The sequence below is a fragment of the Miscanthus floridulus genome, chromosome 11 (genome assembly GCF_019320115.1).
Source record: "Miscanthus floridulus cultivar M001 chromosome 11, ASM1932011v1, whole genome shotgun sequence".
NCBI lineage: Eukaryota > Viridiplantae > Streptophyta > Magnoliopsida > Poales > Poaceae > Miscanthus > Miscanthus floridulus.
This window is the reverse complement of record NC_089590.1, coordinates 1,169,907-1,196,698: the sequence shown is the minus strand read 5'-3', so window position 1 is coordinate 1,196,698 and position 26,792 is coordinate 1,169,907. Positions and strand designations below refer to the sequence as shown.

The 26,792-nt window shown below is 42.4% G+C and overlaps 1 protein-coding gene across 2 annotated transcripts; it reads left to right on the top strand.

The window, feature by feature from the left end:
• Window positions 1-18,680: 18,680 nt before the first annotated feature.
• On the top strand, window positions 18,681-23,087 carry LOC136494140 (uncharacterized). Of its 2 annotated transcripts, none has more exons than XM_066490295.1 (5): window positions 18,681-18,968; window positions 19,469-19,624; window positions 19,919-21,684; window positions 21,801-21,841; window positions 22,189-22,327. In XM_066490295.1, exons 3-4 carry the CDS (start codon window positions 19,921-19,923, stop codon window positions 21,804-21,806), a joined length of 1,770 nt encoding a protein of 589 aa, XP_066346392.1. In that variant the 5' UTR covers window positions 18,681-18,968; window positions 19,469-19,624; window positions 19,919-19,920; the 3' UTR covers window positions 21,807-21,841; window positions 22,189-22,327. The 2 variants fall into 2 exon arrangements, with proteins under 2 accessions (XP_066346392.1, XP_066346391.1); XM_066490294.1 differs by lacking the exon at window positions 21,801-21,841 and adding an exon at window positions 22,848-23,087 and having other exon boundaries at window positions 18,682-18,968; window positions 22,189-22,763.
• The last annotated feature ends 3,705 nt before the right edge of the window (window positions 23,088-26,792 follow it).

Sequence of the window (26,792 nt, the reverse complement as noted above, 5' to 3'; positions counted from 1 at the left end):
TAGAGTAGGCTTCCAATCATAGACCGATACAATTTTTGATCCACCATATTTCCACTTGCATCACTATCCAAGTTGCCATTTGTTTCTATTGGTGTGCTAATGGCCTTGCTATCACTCATGTTAAACTTCTTGATCATGTCCTTGATATACTTGCCTTGACTCACAAATATACCATTCTTCAATTGCTTGATTTGAAGACCAAGGAAGTAACTTAACTCTCTAATCATGGACATCTCAAACTCATTAGCCATCATCTTTCTAAATTTTTCACAAAAATCTTGATTGGTTGATCCAAATATGATGTCATCAACATAGATTTGCAACATAAATAAATCTTTTCCAATCTTCTTGATGAAAAGAGTGGTATCAACCTAGCCCATTATGAACCCTTTAGAGAGCAGGAAGTCTCTCAATCTCTCATACCATGCTCTAGGTGCTTGCTTCAAGCCATACAATGCCTTCTTTAACTTGTACACAGGATTGGGCTTCTTGTCATCTTCAAAACTGGGAGGTTGCTCAACATATACTTCTTCATTGATGTAGCCATTGAGAAATGCACTCTTAACATCAATTTGACAGAGCTTAATGTTATGGGCACAAGCATAGGCTAGCAAGATTCTAATTGCTTCCAATCTAGCAACTGGGGCATATGTTTCTCCAAAGTCAAGACCTTCAATTTGTGTATAGCCTTGTGCTACCAATCTTGCTTTGTTCCTTACTACTATCCCATCTTGATTTTGCTTGTTTCTAAAGACCCATTTGGTTCCAATCACATTGTATCCCTTTGGTCTCTCTACTAACTCCCATACTTGATTTCTTGTGAAGTTATTCAACTCTTCATGCATAGTATTCACCCAATCAACATCCTTCAATACTTAATCTATCTTCTTTGGTTCAATGGATGACACAAATGAGAAATGCTCACAAAATGAAGCCAATCTTGATCTTATTTGTACACCTTTAGAAATATCACCAATTATAGTGTTTAATGGATGATCCCTTGTAATATTGGTTGGTTGGAGGATTAGAACTTGATTGCCTGCACTTGCTTGATCAAAAGGTTGAGATGATGTACTAGCCACTTGATCTTGTTCATTATCATGAGAGCCACTTGTACTAGCTTGATTTGTATCATCTTGCACATTTGAGTTAGAGAGCACTTGCACTTGTTCATCTTCATCATCATTCACTTGCCTAGGCCTCAATTCACCAATATCAATGTTCTTCATGGCATTTGAAAGTTGAATGCCTCTAACATCTTCCAAGTTCTCATTCTCTACTTGTGAACCCTTGGTTTCATCAAATTCAACATCATGAACTTCCTCAAGAGTACCACTATCCAAATTCCAAACTCTATATGCTTTGCTTGTAGTGGAATAACCAAGTAGAAATCCTTCATCACATTTCTTATCAAACTTGCCCAATCTAGTGCCTTTCTTCAAGATATAGCATTTGCAACCAAAGACCCGAAAATATGCAATGTTGGGCTTTCTGCCATTCAAGAGCTCATATGGTGTCTTCTCTTTCAATGGTGACAATAGAGTCGGTTGCTACAATAGCAAGCTGTGTTGATAGCTTCAGCCCAAAATGATTGACTCACATTGTACTCACTAAGCATAGACCTTGCCATATCAATAAGTGTTCTATTTTTTTCTCTCAACAAGGCCATTTGATTGTGGAGTGTACTTGGCCAAGAATTGATGTCTAATTCCAAATTTATCACACAACTCATCAATTCTAGTGTCCTTAAACTCACTACAATTGTCACTTCTAACTCTCTTGATGGTTGTTTCAAACTCATTGTGAATGCCATTGACAAATGATTTGAATGTTGCAAACACATCACTTTTGTCCACTAGAAAGAATACCCATGTGTATCTAGTATAATCATCCACTATCACAAAGCCATATTTGTTTCCACCAATTCTAGTGTATTGAGTTGGCCCAAACAAATCCATGTGCAATAACTCAAATGCTTTACTAGTGCTTATCATGCTTTTCTTGGGATGGGCGTTTCCAACTTGTTTTTCAGCTTGACAAGAGCTACAAAGCTTATCCTTTTCAAACACAACATCTTTCAAGCCTCTAACCAAGTCATTCTTAACTAATCTATTCAGTTGTTTCATTCCAACATGACTATGCCTTCTATGCCATAACCAACACATGCTAGACTTAGTGAACAGACATGTGGATAATTTAGCTTCACTAGCATTGAAATCAACCAAGTATAGATTCTCATATCTAAAGCTTTTGAAGATCAAGTTAGAGCCATTTACACTTATGATATCTATATCATCTACCCTAAATATGCATTTGAATCCAAGATCACACAATTGAGCCACGGATAGCAAGTTGAAGTTCAAGCTCTCTACTAGCAACACATTAGAAATACTCATATCATTGGATATTGCAATCTTACCAAGCCCTTTGACCTTGCCTTTGCCATTGTCACCAAATGTGATACTATCATAACCATCATTGTCATTGGTATTGATTGAGTTGAACATTCTTGCATCACCGGTCATGTGTTGAGTGCACCCACTATCAAGAACCCAATGTCTTCCTCTGGCTTTGTAATTTATCTATAAAAGAAGATCAATTCTTTTTAGGTACCCAAACTTGCTTGGGTCCTTAAAGGTTAGTCACTAAGCTCTTTGGTACCCAAATGGCTTTCTTCTTTGAGCCCATCCATGGTTTACCAATGAACTTAGCCTTCACACCATTTGTACCCTTAGTAAGCATATAGAAAGAATCAAGCTTAATGGAGGATACATTAGCTTGTGGCTTCTTGTTCATGCACTTTTGTTCTACATGACCAACTTGCTTGCAACTAGTGCAAAACCGACTATTGTTCTTCACAAAACTAGTCTTGTGAGGAGCAAAGGCCGCCTTGCCTTTCTTGGGGGTATAGCCCAATCCCTCTTTGTAGAGAGAAGCTCTTTGGCTACCCAAGCACATAAGCAAATGGTCCTCACCACCATAGGCCTTGGCCAAGGTGTGAGTGAGCTTATTGACCTCCTTCTTGAGGTTCTCATTCTCAACCATTAGTGAGGCATTACAAGTGAAACCATCACTACTAGATGAGGTGGAAGTAGAAGTACTACAAGAAGAGTTAGCAGGAGCAACAATGATAGGCATAGATAATGATTCATCAATTATATCACAAGTTAAGCCTACATCACAAGTCTCAACATGCTTCTTTTTATTTTGTTCATTAAGCAAAGAGGAATGAGCCTTTTCAAGCTTTTTGTGAGCCTTGACAAGCTTCTCATGGGCTTCCTCTAGCCTCTCATGAGATGCATTGAGCTCATCAAAGGCTTGCTTAAGGGCTTTTTGTTCCTTACGCAAGCTTTTGCATTCCCTTCTCTTGATGTCAAAGTGTTCTTTAGCATCTTCTAGCATGTCAAATAGTTCATCCTTAGTAGGTTCATCATCATCACTATCACTTTTATTTTTATTTTTATTTTTATTTTTATTATCATGTTCCTCATCACTTCCATCATCACAAATTTATACCTTAGTGGCCTTAGCCATGAAGCATGATGGAGTGTCGAAGAGAGAATGCTTCTCATTGATTGCAATGCTTGCAAGTGCCTTCTTTTTTGTGGTCTTGTCATCATCACTTGAGGAAGCATCACTATCCCAAGTGACCACATATGAACCACCCTTCTTCTTATTGTTTGTTTTCCTTCTTGTCCTTCTTCTTGTTCTTCTTGTTGTCATCATCATTGTCGCTATTGTATGGACATTGAGCAACAAGATGATCTTTGCTTCCACATTTGAAGCACCTTCTTGACTCTTTCTTGTTCTTAGATGAAGATTTCTTTCTTCTAGCCCGATACCCTTTCTTCATCATGAACTTGTCAAATTTTTTAACAAAGAGAGCCATCTTCTCATCATTATCATCATCCCATGAGCCATCATCTTCACTTAATGTATCTTGCTTTGCCTTGCCCTTGGATGATGTGGCCTTGAATGTCACGGTCTTCTTCTTCTCATCCTTCTTCTCATCTTTCTTGTCCTTCTTTTCTTCCTTCTCATCATCATCTCTATATGTATCATCGGTCATTATATCTCCCAACACTTGGTTTGGTGTTATGGTGTCCAAACCACTTCTCACTAGAATAGTGACCAATGTGCCAAATCTTGAAGGCAAACATCTCAAGAACTTGTGGGAGAAGTCCTTGTCCTTCACCTCTTCTCCAAGTGCTTTGAGATCATTGACAAGCACTTGGAGCCTATGGAACATCTTTGACACACTCTTATCCTTCATCATCTTGAAGTTTGCAAACTTCTCTTTGAGAATATATGCCTTTGCACCCTTCACGGCTTGAGTGCCTTCAAATGATTCTTCCAACTTCTTCCAAGCCTCATGAGCCATCTCAATATTCTTGATTTGCTCAAATGTTCTCTCATCAATTGCATCATGAATGGCACTTAGAGCAATGTCATTGTTTTGGAGAAGCACTTCTTCGGCCGTAGTGGGATTCTCCGGATCTTCAATCTCAATTTTGGTTTCTACCACCTTCCACACTCTTCTATTGATTGACTTGATATATGTTGTCATCTTTAATTTTTAATATAGATAATTTGTGCCATCAAATTAGGGTGCCTTCTTGGTGTTGTTGATTTGAGCCATTTTTACACCGAAGGTTGTTAAGCCTCAAATCATGGTGACCTCGGCTCCGATACCACTTGAAAGGTCCTAATGGCTAGAGGGGGATGAATAGCCTATTAAAAATTTCTACAACAACACTTAACAAACCGGTTAGATAATTATGAGGCGAAACAAGTGTTGCGCTAGCCTACTAAAAATGCAAGCCACCTACCACGATTCTAGTTTATATAGTTTCTATCCACACAATTTCTATGTCACTATACTAAGTTAGTGTGCTCTCAAAGGCTAACTAAAGAGCCACACTAACCAAACTAACAAGCTCTTATAACTAGCTACACTAAAGAGCTTGACAACTAGTTTGCGGTAATGTAAAGAGAGTGAACAATTTGTTTATACCGCCATGTCGAGGAAGGAGCCAATCAATCACAAGAGTGAATACCAATAAAAACCAATCACCTCGGAATCAAATGATGAATACAATGATTTTTTACCGAGGTTCACTTGCTTGCCAGTAAGCTACTTCTCGTTGTGGTGATTCACTCACTTGGAGGTTCACGGGCTAATTGGCATCACATGCCAAATCCTCAATAGGGTGCCACACAACCAACATAAGATGAGGATCACACAAGCCATGAGCAATTCACTAGAGTACATTTTGGCTCTTTGTCGGGGAAAGGTCAAGAACCCCTCACAATCACCATGATCAGAGCCGAAGACAATCACCACCCTCTGCTCAATGATCCTCACTGCTCCAAGCTGTGTAGGTGGCAGCAACCACCAAGAGTAACAAGCAAATCCCACAGCGAAACACGAACACCAAGTGCCTCTGGATGCAAACACTCAAGCAATGCACTTGGATTCTCTCCCAATCTCACAAAGATGTTTAATCAATGATGGAGATGAGTGGGAGGGCTTTGGCTAAGCTCACAAGGTTGCTATGTCAATGCAAATGGCCAAGAGAGTGAGCTTGAGCTAGGCATAGGACTTAAATAGAGAGCCCCCATGAATAGAGCCGTTGTACCTCTTCACTGGGCACAACACGGGGTGATCGGACGCTCCGATCATATCAACCGGACGCAGGAACTTAGCGTCCGGTCGCCCAATGCTTGCCACATGTCCCCTCTCTTCAAATACCGAGCGTTCGATCCCAATGGTCAAGTGTTGACTGGATGGGCTACTGCGAAGTGACCGGACGCTGGACCTCAGCGTCTGGTCATTTCCAGTAAGCATTCAGAAATGATTTTTCACGACCGGACGCATTCGGTCATGCTCGACCAGACACACCCAGCGTCTGGTCACACAGCGACTCTCCTGTGCGCTGCCATGTTGAAAGGTCCTAATGGCTAGAGGGGGGGTGAATAGCCTAATAAAAATTTCTACAACAACACTTAACCAAATGGTTAGACAATTATGAGGCGAAGCGAGTGTTGCGCTAGCCTACTCAAAATGCAAGCCACCTACCACAATTCTAGTTTAGATAGTGTCAATTCACACAAGAGCAATGACACTACCCTATGTTAGTGTGCTCTCAAAGGCTAACTAAAGAGCCACACCAACCAAGCATGCAAGCTCTCACAACTAGCTACACTAAAGAGCTTGTCAACTAGTTTGCGGTAAAGTAAAGAGAGTGATCAAGAGGGTTATACCGCCGTGTAGATGAATGAACCAATCAATCACGAAGATGAATAACAATGATGACCAATCACCTCGGAATCAATGATGAACACAATGATTTTTACCGAGGTTCACTTGCTTGCCGGCAAGCTAGTCCTCGTTGTGGCGATTCACTCACTTGTAGGTTCACGCGCTAATTGGCTTCACACGCCAAACCCTCAATAGGGTTCCGCACAACCAACACAAGATGAGGATCACACAAGCCATGAGCAATCCACTAGAGTACCTTTTGGCGCTCCGCCGGGGAAAGGTCAAGAACCCCTCACAATCACCACGATCGGAGCCGGAGACAATCACCACCTCCGCTCGACGATCCTCGCTGCTCCAAGCCGTCTAGGTGGCGGCAACCACCAAGAGTAACAAGCGAAATCCACAGCGAAACACGATCACTAAGTGCCTCTAGATGCAATCACTCAAGCAATGCACTTGGATCACTCCCAATCTCACTATGATGATGAATCAATGATGTAGATGAGTGGGAGGGCTTTGGCTTAGCTCACAAGGTTGCTATGTCAATGAAAATGGCCAAAGATGTGAGCCACAGCCGGCCATGGGGCTATAAATAGAGCCCCAATCAAATAGAGCCGTTATACCCCTTCACTGGGCAAAACGCGCTCTGACCGGACGCTCTGGTCAAACTGACCGGACGCTGGCCCTCAGCGTCCGGTCGCCCGATGGACGCCACGCGTCACCAGCTTCAAACACAGTTCATCAGATTCCAATGGCTATGAAGCTGACCGGACGCTCCGATCAAAACTGACTGGACGCTCAAGCCCCAGCGTCCGGTCGTTTCCAGTAAGCTCCCCGAGGCATGTTTTTTTGACCGGACGCGTCCGGTCCACCTTGACCGGACACAGCCAGCGTCCGGTGCTCAACCCTAGCCTACTGTGCCGTCTGACAGCTCGACCGGACGCAGCCTTTCAGCGTCCGGTCGCTGAGTGACCCAGCGTCCGGTCAGTAGACCGACACCAGCATCATTTCGACCAACTCCATTTCAACTCTAACTTCTTCACCCTTGCTCAAATGTGCCAACCACCAAGAATTTTGCATCCGGCGCAATAGAAAATAAACCCATCTCAACCCTACAACCACCTTGTGCACATGTGTTAGCATATTTTCACAAATATTATCAAGGGTGTTAGCACACCACTAGATCCTAAATGCATATGCAATAAGTTAGAGCATCTAGTGGCACTTTGATAACCGCATTCCGATACGAGTTTCACCCCTCTTAATAGTACGGCTATCAAACCTAAATGTGATCACACTCTCTAAGTGTCTTGATCACCAAAACAAAATAGCTCCTATAGTTTATACCTTTGCCTTGAGCTTTTTATTTTTCTCTTTCTTCATTTCAAGTTTAAGCCCTTGATCATTGCCATGCCATCACCATTGTCATGCTATGATCTTCATTAGCTTCTTCTACTTGAAGTGTGCTACCTATGTCATGAGCACTTGATAAACTAGGTTAGCACTTAGGGTTTCATCAATTCACCAAAACCAACCTAGAGCTTTCAATCTCCCCCTTTTTGGTAATTGATGACAACCCTTATACAAAGATATGAATTGAAATTCAATTGAATCCATGTTGCTTGCCCAAGCATATTTACTATGTGTAAAAGGATATGGACAAGTTTCATGAACCCTAAGTGGTAGCAATTGCTCCCCCTACATATGTGCTAAGAGTTTGGATTGAAGCTTGCACATATGCTTAGATAGGAAATGTAGGAGTCAATGTCTACCATATGATGCTAAGGTATAAAAGATGGACCTTTGAAGCGTGATACCAATCGGAGTGCACCAATATACCATCCTTAGCACCATGGTTAGCTTAATACCACTTAGAAACATTTGGAAGTGAAATCACTAAATATCCTATACATGCTAGTTTGCATTTCATCATTCAAATCTACAACTAGCATACATCACACAAGCATGGATATTATAAATATGGAACTTATGCCATGCAAGCAAACATATGAAATGCACGTTCAAATGCACCATACAAGTTCATGAGCTTGCTCCCCCTACTTGTGTGCCCAAAATTTTAGTTGATCCCTTTCCTTTGTTTCTCTCCCCCTTATCCCCTTTATCTTTGTTTCTCTCCCCCTTTGTCATCAATGACCACAAAGGTTCTAAATAGACTTACTTGTAGGGTCGAGATTATCAATGTCAATCAATGGGGTGAGGGTCATTTTCCCAAATTTGGTTCAATTCTAGATTATTTCCCAAAAATATTTAACTTGGTTTGATCCAAGGACAAGCTTCTTCACACCTCCAAATAAGGGTTATCTTGTACCATGTTGAGTTAAACACTTATAGTTCATTTTCTAGATTAAACACTAGGTTTACAAGCCCATAAACATGTCATATGCCATCACTAGATCAAGTCAAGCATAGAAGCAATAGTGATACCATATTGACATCAAAATTCATTTGATTTTCATGAATGAGCCTAATAAGATAGAACCATATGCAAGATCCTACTAAGATTGAAAATATGACTAGATGCACTAAACATGTCCTTAGCAAGGATGTATATCATGCCAATTAACTTTTACCTTAGATTGCTCAAAGGAGAGGCATGTCATATGAGTGGGGGTGCATCAACACATATTTGAGAAATCCAATATGTTCAACTCATTCCTTAGCTTGCAAAACCTTTTCTCATCCAATGGCTTGGTGAATATATCGGCAAGTTGATCTTCGGTGCCTACACTCTCAATGCAAATGTCCCCTTTTTGTTGGTGATCTCTTATGAAATGATGGCGGACATCAATGTGCTTTGTTCTTGCATGTTGCACCGGATTGTTTGTCAACTTGATTGCACTCTCATTGTCACATAGCAATGGCACCTTTTTGAACTTGATTCCAAAATCACTCAAAGTGGCCTTCATCCAAAGTATTTGTGCACAACAACTACCGGCAGATATGTATTCGGCTTCGGCGGTAGATAATGCAACACTATTTTGCTTCTTTGATGACCATGAAACAAGTGATCTTCCCAACAATTGACATGTGCCCGATGTGCTCTTCCTTTCAACCTTGCATCCCACATAATCCGAGTCAGAGTAACCAACTAGCTCAAACTTTGCTCCTTTGGGATACCACAAACCAACATTTGGTGTATGCTTCAAGTACCTCAATATCCTCTTTGTAGCCTTCAAATGACTTTCTCTTGGTGAGGCTTAAAATCTTGCACACATGCATACACTAAACATGACATCCGGCCTTGATGCGGTCACATAGAGTAGGCTTCCAATCATAGACCGATACAACTTTTGATCCACCATGTTTCCACTTGCATCACTATCCAAGTTGCCATTGGTTCCCATTGGTGTGCTAATGACTTTACTATCAACCATGCCAAACTTCTTGATCATGTCCTTGATGTACTTGCCTTGACTCACAAATGTACCATTCTTCAATTGCTTGATTTGAAGACCAAGGAAGTAACTCAATTCTCCAATCATGGACATTTCAAACTCATTAGCCATCATCTTTCCAAACTCATTACAAAATTCTTGATTTGTTGATCCAAATATGATGTCATCAACATAGATTTGCAATACAAATAGATCTCTTCCAATCTTCTTGATGAAAAGAGTGGTGTCAACCTTGCCCATGGTGAACCCTTTAGAGAGTAGGAAATCCCTCAATCTCTCATACCATGCTCTAGGTGCTTGCTTCAAGCCACACAATGCTTTCTTCAACTTGTACACATGGTTGGGCTTCTTATCATCTTCAAAACCAGGAGGTTGCTCAACATATACTTCTTCATTGATATAACCATTGAGAAATGCACTCTTGACATCCATTTGATAGAGCTTGATGTTGTGAGCACAAGCATAGGCTAGCAAGATTCTAATTGCTTCCAATCTAGCAACCGGGGCATAAGTTTCTCCAAAGTCAAGACCTTCAACTTGTGTATAGCCTTGTGCTACCAATCTTGCTTTGTTCCTTACAACTATCCCATCTTGATCTTGCTTGTTTCTAAAGACCCATTTGGTTCCAATCACATTGTGTCCCTTTGGTCTTTCTACCAATTCCTATACTTGATTTCTTGTGAAGTTATTCAATTCTTCATGCATAGCATTCACCCAATTAACATCCTTCAAAACTTCATCTATCTTCTTTGGTTCAATGGATGACACAAAAGAGAAGTGTTCACAAAATGATGCTAATCTTGATCTTGTTTGTACACCTCTTGAGATATCACCAATGATTGTATCCAAAGGATGATCTCTTGCAATACTTGTTGGTTGAAGCAATGGAACTTGATTGCTTGCACTTGCTAGATCATTGGGTTGAGATGATGTACTAGCCATTTGATCTTGATCAATATCATGAGAGTCACTTGCACTAGCTTGATTTGTATCATCTTGCACATTTGAGTTGGAGAGCACTTGCACTTGATCATCTTCATCATCATTCACTTGCCTAGGCCTCAATTCACCAATATCCATGTTCTTCATGGCATTTGAAAGTTGAATGCCTCTAACATCTTCCAAGTTCTCATTCTCTTCTTGTGAACCCTTGGTTTCATCAAATTCAACATCATGAACTTTCTCAAGAGTACCACTATCGAAATTCCAAACTCTATATGCTTTGCTTATAGTGGAATAGCCAAGTAGGAATCCTTCATCACATTTCTTGTCAAACTTGCCCAATCTTGTGCCTTTCTTCAAGATATAGCATTTGCAACCAAAGACCCGAAAATATGCAATGTTGGGCTTTCTACCATTCAAGAGCTCATATGGTGTCTTCTCTTTCAATCGGTGACAATAGAGGCGGTTGCTACAATAGCAAGCCGTGTTGATAGCTTCGGCCCAAAAAGATTGACTCACATTGTACTCACTAAGCATAGACCTTGCCATATCAATGAGTGTTCTATTCTTTCTCTCAACAAGGCCATTTGATTGAGGTGTGTACTTGGCCGAGAATTGATGTCTAATTCCAAATTCATCACACAACTCATCAATTCTAGTGTTCTTGAACTCACTACCATTGTCACTTCTAACTCTCTTGATGGTTGTTTCAAACTCATTGTGAATGCCCTTAACAAATGATTTGAATGTTGCAAACACATCACTTTTATCCACTAGAAAGAATACCCATGTGTATCTAGTGTAGTCATCCACTATCACAAATCCATATTTATTTCCACCGATACTAGTGTATTGTGTTGGCCCAAACAAGTCCATGTGCAATACCTCAAATGCTTTACTAGTGCTCATCATGCTTTTCTTAGGATGGGTGTTTCCAACTTGTTTACCGGCTTGACAAGAGCTACAAAGCTTATCCTTTTCAAACACAACATCTTTCAAGCCTTTAACTAAGTCATGCTTAATCAATCTATTCAATTGTTTCATTCCAACATGACCAAGCCTTCTATGCCATAACCAACCCATGCTAGACTAAGTGAACAAGCATGTAGATAATCTAGCTTCACTAGCATTGAAATCAACCAAGTATAGATTCTCATATCTAAAGCCTTTGAAGATCAAGTTAGATCCATCTACACTTATGATTTCTACATCATCTACCCCAAATATGCATTTGAATCCAAGATCACACAATTGAGCCACGGATAGCAAATTGAAGTTCAAGCTCTCTACTAGCAACACATTGGATATGCTCAAGTCATTGGATATTGCAATCTTACCAAGCCCTTTGACCTTGCCTTTGCCATTGTCACCAAATGTGATACTATCATAGCCATCATTGCCATTGGTGTTGATTGAGTTGAACATTCTTGCATCACCGGTCATGTGTTGAGTGCACCCACTATCAAGAACCCAATGCCTTCCTCCGGCTTTGTAATTGACCTACAAAAGAAGATTAATTCTTTTTAGGTACCCAAACTTGCTTGGGTCCTTGAAGGTTAGTAACCAAGCTCTTTGGCACCCAAATGGCTTTCTTCTTTGAGTCCATCCATGGTTTGCCAATGAACTTAGCCTTCACACCATTTGTACCCTTAACAAGCATATAGGAAGAATTAAGCTTAATGGAGGATACATTAGCATTTTTGCTTTTGTTGGTGCATTCATGCTCTCTATGACCAACTTGCTTACAACTAGTGCAAAACCGACCATTGTTCTTCACAAAACTTGTCTTGTGAGGAGCAAAGGCCGCCTTGCCTTTCTTGGGGGTATAGCCCAATCCCTCTTTGTAGAGAGAAGCTCTTTGGCTACCCAAGGCCATAAACAAGCGGTCCTCACCACCATAAGCCTTAGCCAAGGTGTGAGTGAGCTTAGTTACCTCCTTCTTGAGGTTCTCATTCTCAACCACTAGTGAGGTATCACAAGTGTGACCATCACTACTAGATGAGGTAGAAGTGGAAGTGCTACAAGAAGGGTTAGTTGGAGGAACAATGATAGGCATAGATAGTGATGTATCAATTAAATCACAAGTTAAACCTACATCACAAGTTTCAATATGCTTCTTTTTATCTTGTTCATTAAGCAAAGTGGAATGAGCTTTTTCAAGCTTTTTGTGAGCCTTGCCAAGCTTCTCATGGGCATCCTCTTGCCTCTCATGAGATGCACTAAGCTCATCAAATGCTTGCTTAAGGGCTTTTAGTTCCTTACGCAAGCTTTTGCATTCCTTTCTTGAGATGTCAAAGTGTTCTCTAGGATCTTCTAGCATGTCAATTAATTCATTTTTTGTAGGTTCATCATCATCATTATCACTATCACTATCATGTTCACTATCACCTCCATCATCACAAGTTTGTACCTTAGTGGCCTTAGCCATGAAGCATGATGGAGAGTCGAAGAGAGAAGGCTTCTCATTGATTGCTATACTTGCAAGAACCTTCTTCTTGGTGGTCTTGTGATCATCACTATCATCATCATCATCACTTGAGGAAGCATCACTATCCCAAGTGACCACATATGATCCACCCTTCTTCTTCTTGAAGAATGTCTTGTCCTTCTTCTCCTTCTTTTCTTTCTTGTCCTTCTTCTTGTTCTTCTTGTCATCATCATTGTCGCTATTATATGGGCATTGAGCAACAAGATGATCTTTGCTTCCACACTTGAAGCATCTTCTTGACTCATCTTTGTTCTTGGATGAATACTTCTTTCTTCTTGCATGGTAGCCTTTCTTTACCATGAACTTGCCAAACCTCTTGACAAAGAGAGCCATCTTCTCATCATCACTATCATCCCATGAATCATCATCCTCACTTGATGTTTCTTGCTTTGCTTTGCCCTTGGATGATGTGGCCTTGAATGCCACGCTCTTCTTCTTGTCATCCTTCTTCTCATCTTTCTTCTCCCTCTTTTCTTCCTTCTCATCATCATCTCTATAAGCATCATCGGTCATGATATCTCCCAAGATTTGATTTGGTGTCATTGTGTTCAAACCACTCCTCACTAGCAAGGTGACTAACATTTTAAATCTCCTGGGCAAACATCTCAAGAACTTGTTTGAGAAGTCCTTGTCCTCTATGTTCTCACCAAGTGCTTTGAGATCATTTACAATCACCTCCATTCGGTGGAACATGTCCGGCACACTCTCATCCTCCTTCATCTTGAAGCTTGCAAACTTTTCTTTGAGGATGTATGCCTTTGCACCCTTTATGGCTTGAGTACCTTCAAATGATTCTTCCAACTTCTTCCAAGCCTCATGTGCCATCTCAATATTTTTGATTTGCTCAAATGTTCTTGCATCAATTGCATCATGAATGGCACTTAGAGCAATATCATTGTTTTGGAGAAGTACTTCTTCGGCGGCGGTGGGATTTTCCAGATTACCAATCTCAATTTTAGTTTCTACCACCTTCCACACCTTTCTATTGATTGACTTGATATGTGTGGCCATCTTTGATTTCCAATAAGAATAATTTGAGCCATCAAATTGGGGTGGCTTCTTGGTGTTGTTGATTTGAGCCATTTTAACACCGAAGGTTGTTAAGCCTCAAATAACGGTGACCTCGGCTCCGATACCACTTGAAAGGTCCTAATGGCTAGAGGGGGGGTGAATAGCCTAATAAAAATTTCTACAACAACACTTAACCAAATGGTTAGACAATTATGAGGTGAAGCGAGTGTTGCGCTAGCCTACTCAAAATGCAAGCCACCTACCACAATTCTAGTTTAGATAGTGTCAATTCACACAAGAGCAATGACACTACCCTATGTTAGTGTGCTCTCAAAGGCTAACTAAAGAGCCACACGAACCAAGCATGCAAGCTCTCACAACTAGCTACACTAAAGAGCTTGTCAACTAGTTTGCGGTAAAGTAAAGAGAGTGATCAAGAGGGTTATACCACCGTGTAGATGAATGAACCAATCAATCACGAAGATGAATAACAATGATGACCAATCACCTCAGAATCAATGATGAACACAATGATTTTTACCGAGGTTCACTTGCTTGCCGGCAAGCTAGTCCTCGTTGTGGCGATTCACTCACTTAGAGGTTCACGCGCTAATTGGCTTCACACGCCAAACCCTCAATAGGGTGCCACACAACCAACACAAGATGAGGATCACACAAGCCACAAGCAATCCACTAGAGTACCTTTTGGCGCTCCACCGGGGAAAGGTCAAGAACCCCTCACAATCACCATGATCGGAGCCGGAGACAATCACCACCTCCGCTCGATGATCCTCGCTGCTCCAAGCCATCTAGGTGGCAGCAACCACCAAGAGTAACAAGCGAAATCCACAGCGAAACACGATCACTAAGTGCCTCTAGATGCAATCACTCAAGCAATGCACTTGGATCACTCCTAATCTCACTATGATGATGAATCAATGATGTAGATGAGTGGGAGGGCTTTGGCTTAGCTCACAAGGTTGCTATGTCAATGAAAATGGCCAAAGATGTGAGCCACAGCCGGCCATGGGGCTATAAATAGAGCCCCAATCAAATAGAGCCGTTATACCCCTTCACTGGGCAAAACGCGCTCTGACCGGACGCTCCGGTCAAACTGACTGGACGCTGGCCCTCAGCGTCCGGTCGCCCGATGGACGCCACGCGTCACCAGCTTCAAACACAGTTCGTCAGATTCCAATGGCTACGAAGCTGACCGGACGCTCCGATCAAAACTGACCGGACGCTCAAGCCCCAGCGTCCGGTCGTTTCCAGTAAGCTCCCCGAGCCATGTTTTTTCGACCGGACGCGTCCGGTCCACCTTGACCGGACACAGCCAGCGTCCGGTGCTCAACCCTAGCCTACTGTGCCGTCTGACAGCTCGACCGGACGCAGCCTTTCAGCGTCCGGTCGCTGAGTGACCCAGCGTCCGGTCAGTAGACCGACGCCAGCATCATTTCGACCAACTCCATTTCAACTCTAACTTCTTCACCCTTGCTCAAATGTGCCAACCACCAAGAATTTTGCATCCGGCGCAATAGAAAATAAACATTTCATTTTCCCAAAAGCGTCGGACGGCTATCAAACCTACAACCACCTTGTGCACATGTGTTAGCATATTTTCACAAATATTATCAAGGGTGTTAGCACACCACTAGATCCTAAATGCATATGCAATAAGTTAGAGCATCTAGTGGCACTTTGATAACCGCATTCCGATACGAGTTTCACCCCTCTTAATAGTACGGCTATCAAACCTAAATGTGATCACACTCTCTAAGTGTCTTGATCACCAAAACAAAATAGCTCATATGGTTTATACCTTTGCCTTGAGCTTTTTGTTTTTCTCTTTCTTCATTTCAAGTTTAAGCCCTTGATCATTGCCATGCCATCACCATTGTCATGCTATGATCTTCATTAGCTTCTTCTACTTGAAGTGTGCTACCTATGTCATGAGCACTTGATAAACTAGGTTAGCACTTAGGGTTTCATCAATTCACCAAAACCAACCTAGAGCTTTCACATGTCAGTAGGACCGGACACACCCTATCAGCGTCTGGTCACTAAGTGACCCAGCGTTCGATCAGAGATCGACACTGCGTGCCCTCTGCTGCCACTGACCGAACGCGCCAGTCCAACCGAGACCAGCGTCCGGTCACTTATAGTGACCTTCGTCTTTTCTGTCTAGGGCACTGGTGAAGTTCCTAACCCTTGCTCAAATGTGCCAACCACCAAGTGTATCACCTTATGCACATGTGTTAGCATATTTTCACAAACATTTTCAAAGGTGTTAGCACTCCACTAGATCCTAAATGCTTATGCAATGAGTTAGAGCATCTAGTGGTACTTTGATAACCGTATTTCGATACGAGTCTCACCCCTCTTAATAGTACGGTTATCAAACCTGAATGTGATCACACTCTCTAAGTGTCTTGATCACCAAAACAAAATTGCTCCTATCATTTATACCTTTGCCTTGAGCCTTTTATTTTTCTCTTTCTTCTTTTCAAGTCCAAGCGCTTGATCATCACCATGGCATCATCATCATCATGTCATGGTCTTCATTTGCTTCATCACTTGGAATGCGCTACCTATCTCATGATCACTTGATAAATTAGGTTAGCACTTAGGGTTTCATTAATTCACCAAAACCAAACTAGAGCTTTTAGATAGTCTTACAAGCGAGAGAGAGAGAGTACGTATGTTACTAAGTCTTGTTGCCCACACCATCGGATACAAGATGATGGTAGGCACCCATAACACTATTGTTGTCAGACGCATGTGGGAGGTTTTATCGTATTCACCATGTATGGTAAATAACGGCGCCCACAACACTATTGATGTCCAGAGGCATGTGTGGGGAGCCTTACCGTGTTTGTCTGGTATGGGAGTTGGTGGCGCCCACAACACTGTAGGGCAAATGTCGACGCCACAACACTGCTTGGGTTCTGACATGTCTGGAAGGTTACAGGGTACCCTTCGAACATGTCCTATCGGTTACCATCTTATAGGTGTGTAGGGTACGGTCCTTGGTATTGCGGTTGACTTGAGTGTCCTGTTTTACCTGCTCCACCCGTTACCTGGTCCTTATCGAGCGGGCGTCCCCGATCGGTCGATCATAGTCGGCTCCGACTGTGCCAATCGGAGAAGAGCTGTAAGTAGAGGTTCGGTGTATCCCCGGTCGGAGACACGGGTCAGAGTCGGAAGCGTTGTTTGGCCAGGCCTTCCGGCCGGAGAGGCGGGCCGGAGTCGGAAACGAGGCCTTCGGATCGGAGAGGCAAGCCAGAGTTGGAAGCAGGCGCCGTTCCTCTTTGGCCAGACCTTTCGGTTAGAGATTGGATCGTCCTTCTGGCCCATCATTAGGTTTTTTTGACCGGCCCAGGAGTTGTGCGTCGTTCGCAACGTCATCTGTCGGACCGAGGCTTTGCTGGAAAGCCAGTCCATGAGTGACCCCGGGTTTATGAACCCGACAGATTGAAACTCATGGGAAGTTTTTTTGTGTCACTCACTCTCACCGAACACCTATATTTTTCTTACGCTCCATCCAAACATTTAATCTTTTGAGACTTTTACTCGTGTGCTTTTATAAAAGTTGGTAATTACACATAAGCCATTAAAAAAGTTGAGTTCTCATAGGTACCACTGCTCTGAACTCTTTTGCCTTTCACGCCACTTCTGTCAGATTTGACTCTAACGGTGTCAAATCTTGGGTGTGAAAAGTAAAAAATATCCTTAGGTCTAAATATGCAATTGATTTTTTTACCATCTTAATGACCTCAAATAAAAAAACTCAAAACTAGAAAGTTATAGATCTCGACAATATCTACAATTTTGTATAAAAATTATCCTCATTTAATTTCGTACAAAAAAGATATGATTATTATGTCTTAGAAAAATCATATTTTTTTTGTACGGAATCAAATGAAGATAACTTTTATACATACTGTAGATCTTGACGAGATCTACAACTTTCTAGTTTTAAGTTTTTTTATTTGAGATCATTAAGATGCTCAAAAGAATTAATTGCATATTCAAATATGAGGGTATTTTTGACTTTTCACACCACGTTTGACATCATTAGAGTAAAATCTGATAGAAGTGACGTGGAGGAGAAAAGAGTTCAGAGCAACGTTTATATGGCATGTTTCTTATGTGAAAACTCAACTATTTAATGGCTTGGGTGTAATTATCAACTTTTATATGGCATGTTTCTTATGGCTTTTTCTGAGAAATTTCATTGATTCATGTAAAATTGCTGTGTTAAAGGGACCTTTATTATTTCCTATCTTTTCTCGGTCCACATGATTCATGATGTTATAATATTTAATTCTTATATACTTTTTTTTTCTATTCTTACGTTTCTATAATCCTATGATTCCTAGAGGCCAACGAAGGAGGCGGCCCTAGTTTGGCGATAAAATGCTAGGCAAAGGGAGAACCACGTGGCGAATAATAGTACAGTAAGTACAGGAGATGACTTTAATATTTTTTGCAAAGTAGAATAGCAAAAATGAAAAGAAATTGAAAACTGAGGGAATAATAATAATTGAAAAAGAAGGGCGTTTGCGTTTCCGCTGTGCGCGTGCGGCTGCCACCTCCACCCTTCCTCGTTTCGTCGCCGCCACCTCTGCTCCTGTCGCCCGCCGCCTCCACTTCCACGGTTCCACCATCCCAGGCCTCCTCTCCCATTCCTCAGTCCGCTGCCTGTGCCGGTGCCGCATCGGGGGCGGCGCCCAGGCCGTCCACCGACCGAGCCCTCTCGTCCTCGTCCGACGCGAGGGCAATCACCCGGGACGCCTTTCGAAGTGGCATCCCTCCTCTAAGTCTCTGGCCAACGTCCCAACAACAAGAAGTAAGCATCCATCCACCCGAGTTAGATTAACAGATTCAATTCCTCTGGTTCCTTCATGGACGCATGGTGAAATGGATTGCTAATTAATGTCATTGTGGGTTGTACATACTGATTGATGAGTATATACATGACCTGACATGGCGTCACGCCACAAACTTTTGCTTGCTTTACTCAATTACTCGGTGTACATTGCAGACCAATTGGTGCATCAAAATGAGTTTACTGCTGTGATTTGTTCATGCTTGGATCGATTCAGGTGGCACAAGTACTAACTTTTTAGCAGTTCAATGGGCGCACACATCCATTCCGTGCAACCCTTTTCGTTTTCCTGCATCATCATCATGTGCTAATCCTTAGGAAAGCATTGCACATCATGCTTCATTCCTATGGAGTAATTCAACTGTTTAAAGAGAGAAAAAAACTCTTCTTCGTTTATACTCTGCTTTGCATCTGTGTCCACGGGCACAAGTATATATAATGGAGCCATATCAACTGTACAGAGCTGACTGATGCGATATGGAACCACTGCTTCCATGGCAAGCTCGCCTTCACCTGTCGAAGTCGAACCAAAGGAGGTTGAAGCCATGGCCCTCATCTTAGCTGCAGCTGGACGAAACCTTCTTGTCAGAAAGTTCGTCAATTTAACTCCCACGCAAGTAATCACCTATGTTCTTTGCTCCTCTCTTTTCTTTTCTTTTCTTTTTCTTTTTTTTGCCATTCCTGTCCTTCTGTATATTATTGCCAGTTAGATTATGATGCCTCGAGCTAATCTTGTCAGCTCATTTCTCATGCAACGGATATCAGCATCCATTATTACTGTCTTATGATCATATACATGGTCCATTCTGTTACCCATTCGGTCCTTTGCATACATTCCATGCACACAACACATATACAAACATCTAGTTGCTAATATTGTTATTTCTTTGCCATGTTATTACTGTATGTAGACATGATGAGGAGCGAAGTAATTGAGGCTGGAAAGCTAGTGAACCTGTGGAATGAATGGGGAATACAAATCCTGGTCCTTGTAAGCTTTGGGTTACAAGTATTCCTCCTCGTTTTCGGAGGAGTCCGCCGGCATAGCAACTCCACCGCCCTGATGTTCTTCCTCTGGTCGGCGTACCTGCTGGCCGATTCCACAGCGATATACACCCTGGGTCACCTATCTGTGGACAGTAGGTCAGATGAGCACCAGCTGGTGGCGTTCTGGGCACCGTTTCTACTGCTGCACCTTGGCGGACCAGACAACATCACAGCGTATGCGCTCGAGGACAACGCGCTCTGGCTACGACACCTGCAAACTCTCGCTGTGCAGGTCCTAGGAGCTGCTTATGTGATATACGAGTATATTGCCAGCAGCGGGGCATTGCTTTTGCTGGCCTCCATGTCCATGTTTGTTGCCGGCCTTCTCAAGTATGGTGAGAGGATATGGGCTCTCAAGTGTGGCAACATCAGCAGCATCCGTAGCAGCATCAGCATCCGGAAGGTCAAGACTGACCCATATCAGTTATTGGCTTTGGGTACTAGCGAAGAGGATTTGCTGCTTGGAGCCCACTCCCAGTTCGATATCTGCAAAGGTGTCTTCGTCGATATCATAATGCTACCAAATCCCTCAGTTCGCTCGCAATCTAAACCGCGTTCCGTGATATCTTATCTGGGAGAGGATCTATACAAGTTGGTCGAGATGGAGCTGTCTCTGATGTATGACTTCCTGTACACCAAGGCAGCGGTGATCCACACATGGTATGGCTTCTGCATCCATTTCATTTCGCTGTTTGGCACAGCCACCACGTTCCTGTTGTTTCAGCTCAGCATCAACAGCAGTGGAAATCGGTACAGCGGAGTGGATGTGGCTATCAGTTATGTTTTACTGGTTGGGGCTTTGGTTCTGGAAATCATATCAGTGTGCAGGGCTGTACTGTCCACCTGGACACGTTCTTTGCTGCATCGCAGGGGCAGGGGATGGGAGTGGCCTCTCCATATTGTCACCTCCCTTGGTCAGCGTGTTCATCCAGCAAGTAGAAGACTCTGGTCGGGCTCCATTGGGCAGTACAACTTGTTCCACCTGTGCACCCGCAACACCAACGAGATAGGGAGCAGACTAGCAATGAAATTGGGGCTCGAGGACTGGTGGAACAAGATGCACTTCTCAGGCACTTTCCTGCACGCTAACTCGTCTTTGTCAATACAAGATATCAAGAAATTGGTTCTGCAAGCATTGCAAAGCAAAGAGCAAGCACTGCAACACCAAGATACTGATTTGAACTCAAGAGGCAGCTTTATACTGAAACGTATGGAGGCCTACAAGGACTTTGCTCGATGGAGCGTCAACATTGACTTTGACGAGAGCATCCTTGTTTGGCACATTGCAACCGAGGTGTACATCAGGAAATCCAAGGCCAAACATGCAAAAGAGCTCCTTGAGGCTACTGAGGTACTATCCAACTACTTGATGTTCTTGCTGGTGGTAAAACCCAACATGCTGCCTGGTGCTGCACGGCACAACATACATCTCACCTCCTGCGAACAACTAGAAGGACAGTGCCGAATGCGATTTGGTGATAAGGACAACCCAGTGGCGCCATCCCCTGTAAGCCGGAACCCGTACTATATTCTTGAGGAATTGTTCCACCATGATGGCCCCAGTTGCTCCAGGATCCCACGGAGGGAGAAGCTTGCAGAGGTGGCGTGGAGTTTCTCCAAATTTGCACTGGTATGGGCTGAGTGGGCCTCAAGTTCATTCATTTGTTTGAAAAATCTGATTCTTTATTCTTGGAACAGTGGCCCAAATTGTGCCTCATTTAACTGTTTGTGCCTCTCAATTTGCAGGTATAGCTTCCCTGACCATTCAACTGAAACACATTTCGTTGGTAAATATGTTTGAAGATATAGAATATCTTAAACAAGTTTGTGTTTTCATACTTGCTGACTTCACTAACAGAACCGGCACATGCCTATATTGAAAGTTGCACCAAAAAAGCAGTTCCAATTTGATTTTCTTTGAGTGAAATTTCATTCACAGTTCTCTCTCTCTCTCTCTCTCAAAAGACATAATGATCATTTGAATTTTCTTTCTTGGATTCATATACTATCGTATAATGAAATTCAAATAAGGCAATATCTATTTTTTTATGTTTTAGACCTTAGTCTAATAAACAAAGTACATACTAAAGTTCAGGGTGCACTAGTTTTATGTAATTGTCCTTCTCTGTCTCAGGGATCAGTAAGGGCACCAAATCCACATGGGGATTCCATCCGCGACAATGCTAATATGTATGCAATCTTGCTCGCCAACGAGCTTCTGAGCATAGAGTTGCAGTGGCAAGATCAGCGTGACACTTTGGAACTGATCCTGGGGGTGTGGGTGGAGATGTCGTTGTATGCTGCAGATCATTGCAGCCAAGAGTCCCATGCCAGGCAGCTCAGTAATGGCTGCGAGTTCATTACCATCGTGTCATTGCTGGCACACCACTTCAAGTACTACTCTGGGGTCTTCAGGGGCACCGACAACCTTGGTGAAGATAAACCTGCAAGTGGAAATAGCCCCGTTACTGAAAATAATCCCATGAGTGAAAATTGTGGAAACTTGGTTTAGATGAGTTTGCACAAATTTCATTTGAAATGGCCTCTCTGTCAGTTCAGGGAAAAAAACTGAGGATTCATGACTTCAAAAAAGAGTAAATATAGTTATCTGTAGAAGAACATAGTAATTAAAGTACTGCGATTCGTTCATGACAGCACCACATGCATCAAGATTAACTTTGGACTCTCGATTCAGCAGTTTATCGTAAGGTGAGTCTGGCTGGCTATGTCTGTGTGTGACATGTTTACTTGAATGGCTGCGTTATCGCTTATATATCTTTCATTCATGATCAGGGTCATGATCGTCGTTGAATTTTGATTAAAAGGCTCAGGCTGATGGCGCAATGATGATGCAGCGTGTCGGGACCATGATCGCCCTTGACTGACCTTTTCCCCCTGTGTTGGTGTTTTGTGTCTGATGCAGCGATTAGACAAACCGCCAGTGTAAAATATGCAATTATTGTTTCTGTATACATTAGCTGTTTGAGTAACCATGAGAAATATATATGGTATTCAACATAGATTGTGGTTTCACTTTTACCGGTTGACATGCATCCTTTTGTGTTGACAATATTGCCCCCATCGTTACGCACACCTTTGTGCACACCTTTGTGTCGTGTTTGTGCTCAGCTGTGTCGTGTGGGGTGGTTAGCCCTTCGGGTGCCTTTCTGGCATCTCGTCCGGCTAACCTTCTTGTACATAATATTCTTTCGGCTTAATTGAGCGGCAGAGCTCCTGCCTATTGTTTTAAAAAAAACCTTTGTGCATGGAGTTTTTAGCAGGGCATTGGCATCTTGGAAATTGATAAAAGATGCAAAAATCTGGATGAGCAAGTTGCATTGTTAGACATGTAGTGATTTACGTATTTTAGTTTTCTTGATCAAAGAAAGCAGAATCATGTGTCCTGTGAAAGTCGAAGAATTTACGTGGTTGCTGCATTTACAAGTCGCCCACTAATACGAGTTTATTATTATTATTGACTTACCGACACTATTTATTATGAGCTAGAAAATACATATGGTATTCAAGGGTTTGTTTGGATGTCATTCTCATAGCAAGAATTTGGATTATAGACAGTGAAAGTAGAATCCAGATCCTAAATAAAAAAGTTGTTTAGATCTTATTCTCATAGTAATTAGATAATTGGATTCTAGAGGATCTTAATCTCATTTGTCTACTTACTAGGATCATGCCCGTGCGTTTGCAACGGGAACAAAATAATCTCATAATTTTAAATTAGATGTTTTTTAAGAGTAATTTTTAAATTAGATGTATGTTGCACTATTACCAAAAAAAAATCTTTGAGCGTGATTTATACTTCCCTCGAGTTACCAATATACCCAGAGGTATTGGATTTACATGGGTGTCCACTCTTGCTATTATTATCGACTGTCGTACTAAAATTCCATAGTCCTCTACAGCAGATAGCATGCCAGCATCAAGTAGATGGCTAATCCTTGTTGCTACACTAATACTGGAAAACAAGTTTTATGCTGGTGGTATCCCAATTGGTGTTGATGGGCTGTGGTAGCCTGAGCGGCAGCTAACTGGGGTCACTAATCATTCAATGAAAGCACAATTCTTTCAATGGCTAATTTAATTGAAAACCTGGCAGTCAAAGCACAATCCTCTGATGGGAGTTATCATCGACATCAACGACATTAAACTTCTCCAACTCTCTGATCACGAGCTCAATATCATCCAATCACCCTACAGTTGCAATTAACCGCCTCCTGAATCCCCGTCCACCATTTGTTCGAGGTTGGAGCTACTCTTTGATGAGGAGGTCCTAGTGCACATTGGGTTTATGGTACTCCTTCCTGCAAGCCTGCGTAGGCAAGGTGCAGCATAGAGGCCACAGGTGGCCGGTGAACTGAAGCCCCGTGGGGAGCCCTCCACTGTTGTACCCAGCCAATGAAGTGATTGCGCAGAGCCCCAGGAAGTTCCTCGTGATCGAGTATCACACCAGCGCAGTTGCAAGATTTTTCAGCTATCAGACGTCTGATGAGAGACACATGTCAACTCCTGAATCATCCTGGAAGTTCCCGTTAATATAAATGCCACTCGCAACCCAATACCTGCGGTGTGCTACTGAGGCCAGTTAACCAATTGAGCTAGAGACCCGTTCGCATAAAGCTTCTAAGAATGACCTGCTTTTGTGTCTCTCTAGTTTTTTCAACTCTCAATTCATCCATATAAGATGCATGTTGCGCCTGTGGCAATGCATGAGGCATCTCCTACATGGACTCCTTTCCATATTGTGCCCTTCTCTTTAAGCAATGGATGTAGTGCATTCATGTTATTTTTTATCATTTCAATTGATTTTTTTTTGTCATGTTTTAAGATTTTTTTTTCTTTTTTTTACTTCTGTGGCATCGTAGTTATACCAACCATACCATAAAGAATAATAGGAAAAAAATAGGAATAGAACTGAGAGAGTGGTCTTTCTCTGATGTTGAAGACAGGGCTGCCATGCATCTGCCACCACCGGGCGTGGATATGGAGAGTAAGGCTGTGTTTAGTTGGGTGAAATTTGGGAATTTGGTACTGTAGCACTTTCGTTTTTATTTGGTAATTAGTATTCAATCATGAACTAATTAGGCTCAAAACGTTCGTCTCGCGATTTCCAACCAAACTGTGCAATTAATTTTTTTTTGTCTACATTTAATACTCCATGCACGTATTGCAATATTCGATGTGATGGCTACTGTAGCATTTTTTAGAAAAACTTTTTGGAACTAAACAAGGCCTAAGGGGAAATTGATAACGAAGAAAAGTGGAAGAGGAGAGAAGATGTGGAGAAAAAGGGAAAACAGGAGAGGACGAGAAGACAACGAAGAGCTGAGGAGCTTGCAATCTCTATCAAATTTAGTAGCTGTAATCCTCTTATCGACTAAAAATAGTGAATTAAATGGCGGTTTAGCTCATTTAATCACGTTTAACTCAACTATGTTTAGACCATTTAGATGGTTTTAACGGTTTAAACAGGTTTAGACGGTCAAAACGTTTAATTTACCGTTTAGGGCCTAAACAAATGGTTGGCCTTCGTTTACCATTTAAACGGTCACTAGTACAGAAACAAGTTGTACTCCCGGTTGGGAAACTCATTCAGTCCCGATTTTTCAACCGGGAGCACGAATCCGGGACTAAAGGGCCCCTCCTTTAATCCCGGTTTCTCGTCCGGGACTAACCGGGGCTAAAGAGGCCTCCCGGCCTGGCCACGTGGGCCGGCCCTTTAGTCCCGGTTGGTATTATCAACCGGGACTAAAGGTTTTCTTTTTCTTTTTTTCTGGTTGGTATTTTCAATTGATGATTCGTTTTGGTTTCCTGTATGCATCTGTCTTGATGAACTCACTCAAGATCTTCGCCTCTGTGTATTGTGGGTACCCAAAATCCATCATCTCATCAAGCAACTCATACTGTAAGCACAAAATGGGCGCCCTGAAAGGATCAAGATGCCCAAGAGGGGGGTGAATTGGGCTAATTCTAAATTTTCTTGCAATAATCAAATCCTAAGGTTAGCCCAATTAACCCCTAGTGCCTAGAAAAGTGTTTCTATTAATCTAACGCACAACGGACTTGCAGCCTATGTTCCAAACTTACTCTAGCATGGCAATTCTATGAATGTAAAGACAAGTATTGAATTACTCAAAGTAAATGCTCAAAGTAAATAGAGAGAGATGAACGCGGCGATGTTTTGCCGAGGTATCAGAGAGTCACCACTCCCCACTAGTCCTCGTTGGAGCACCCACGCAAGGGTGTAGCTCCCCCTTGATCCGCGCAAGGATCAAGTGCTCTCTACAGGTTGATTCTTCGACACTCCATCACGGCGAATCACCCAAAACCGCTCACAACTTGAGTTGGGTCACCCACAAGCTCCGCCGAGTGATCACCAAGCTCCTAATCTCCACCAAGCCGTCTAGGTGATGGCGATCACCAAGAGTAACAAGCACGAACTCTTACTTGACCACGCGAAGCCTAATGAGAACGGTGGATGCACACTTTGCTACTCTTGATTCACTAATGAGGCTACTCTCTTGGATTCACGAATCTCAATCACCTCACTAGGACCTTGCTCTTCTTGGCACTCACAAACGAGTTTCTCAGCTGTTGGAATGAGCAAAAGTGACTCCACACATGAGTGGAGCTTCTATTTATAAGGCAGCCTAAAAAACGAACCGTTATGAGCTTCTGTCGGGTGACCGGACGCTCCGGTTAGTTCAACCCACACACCAGTGT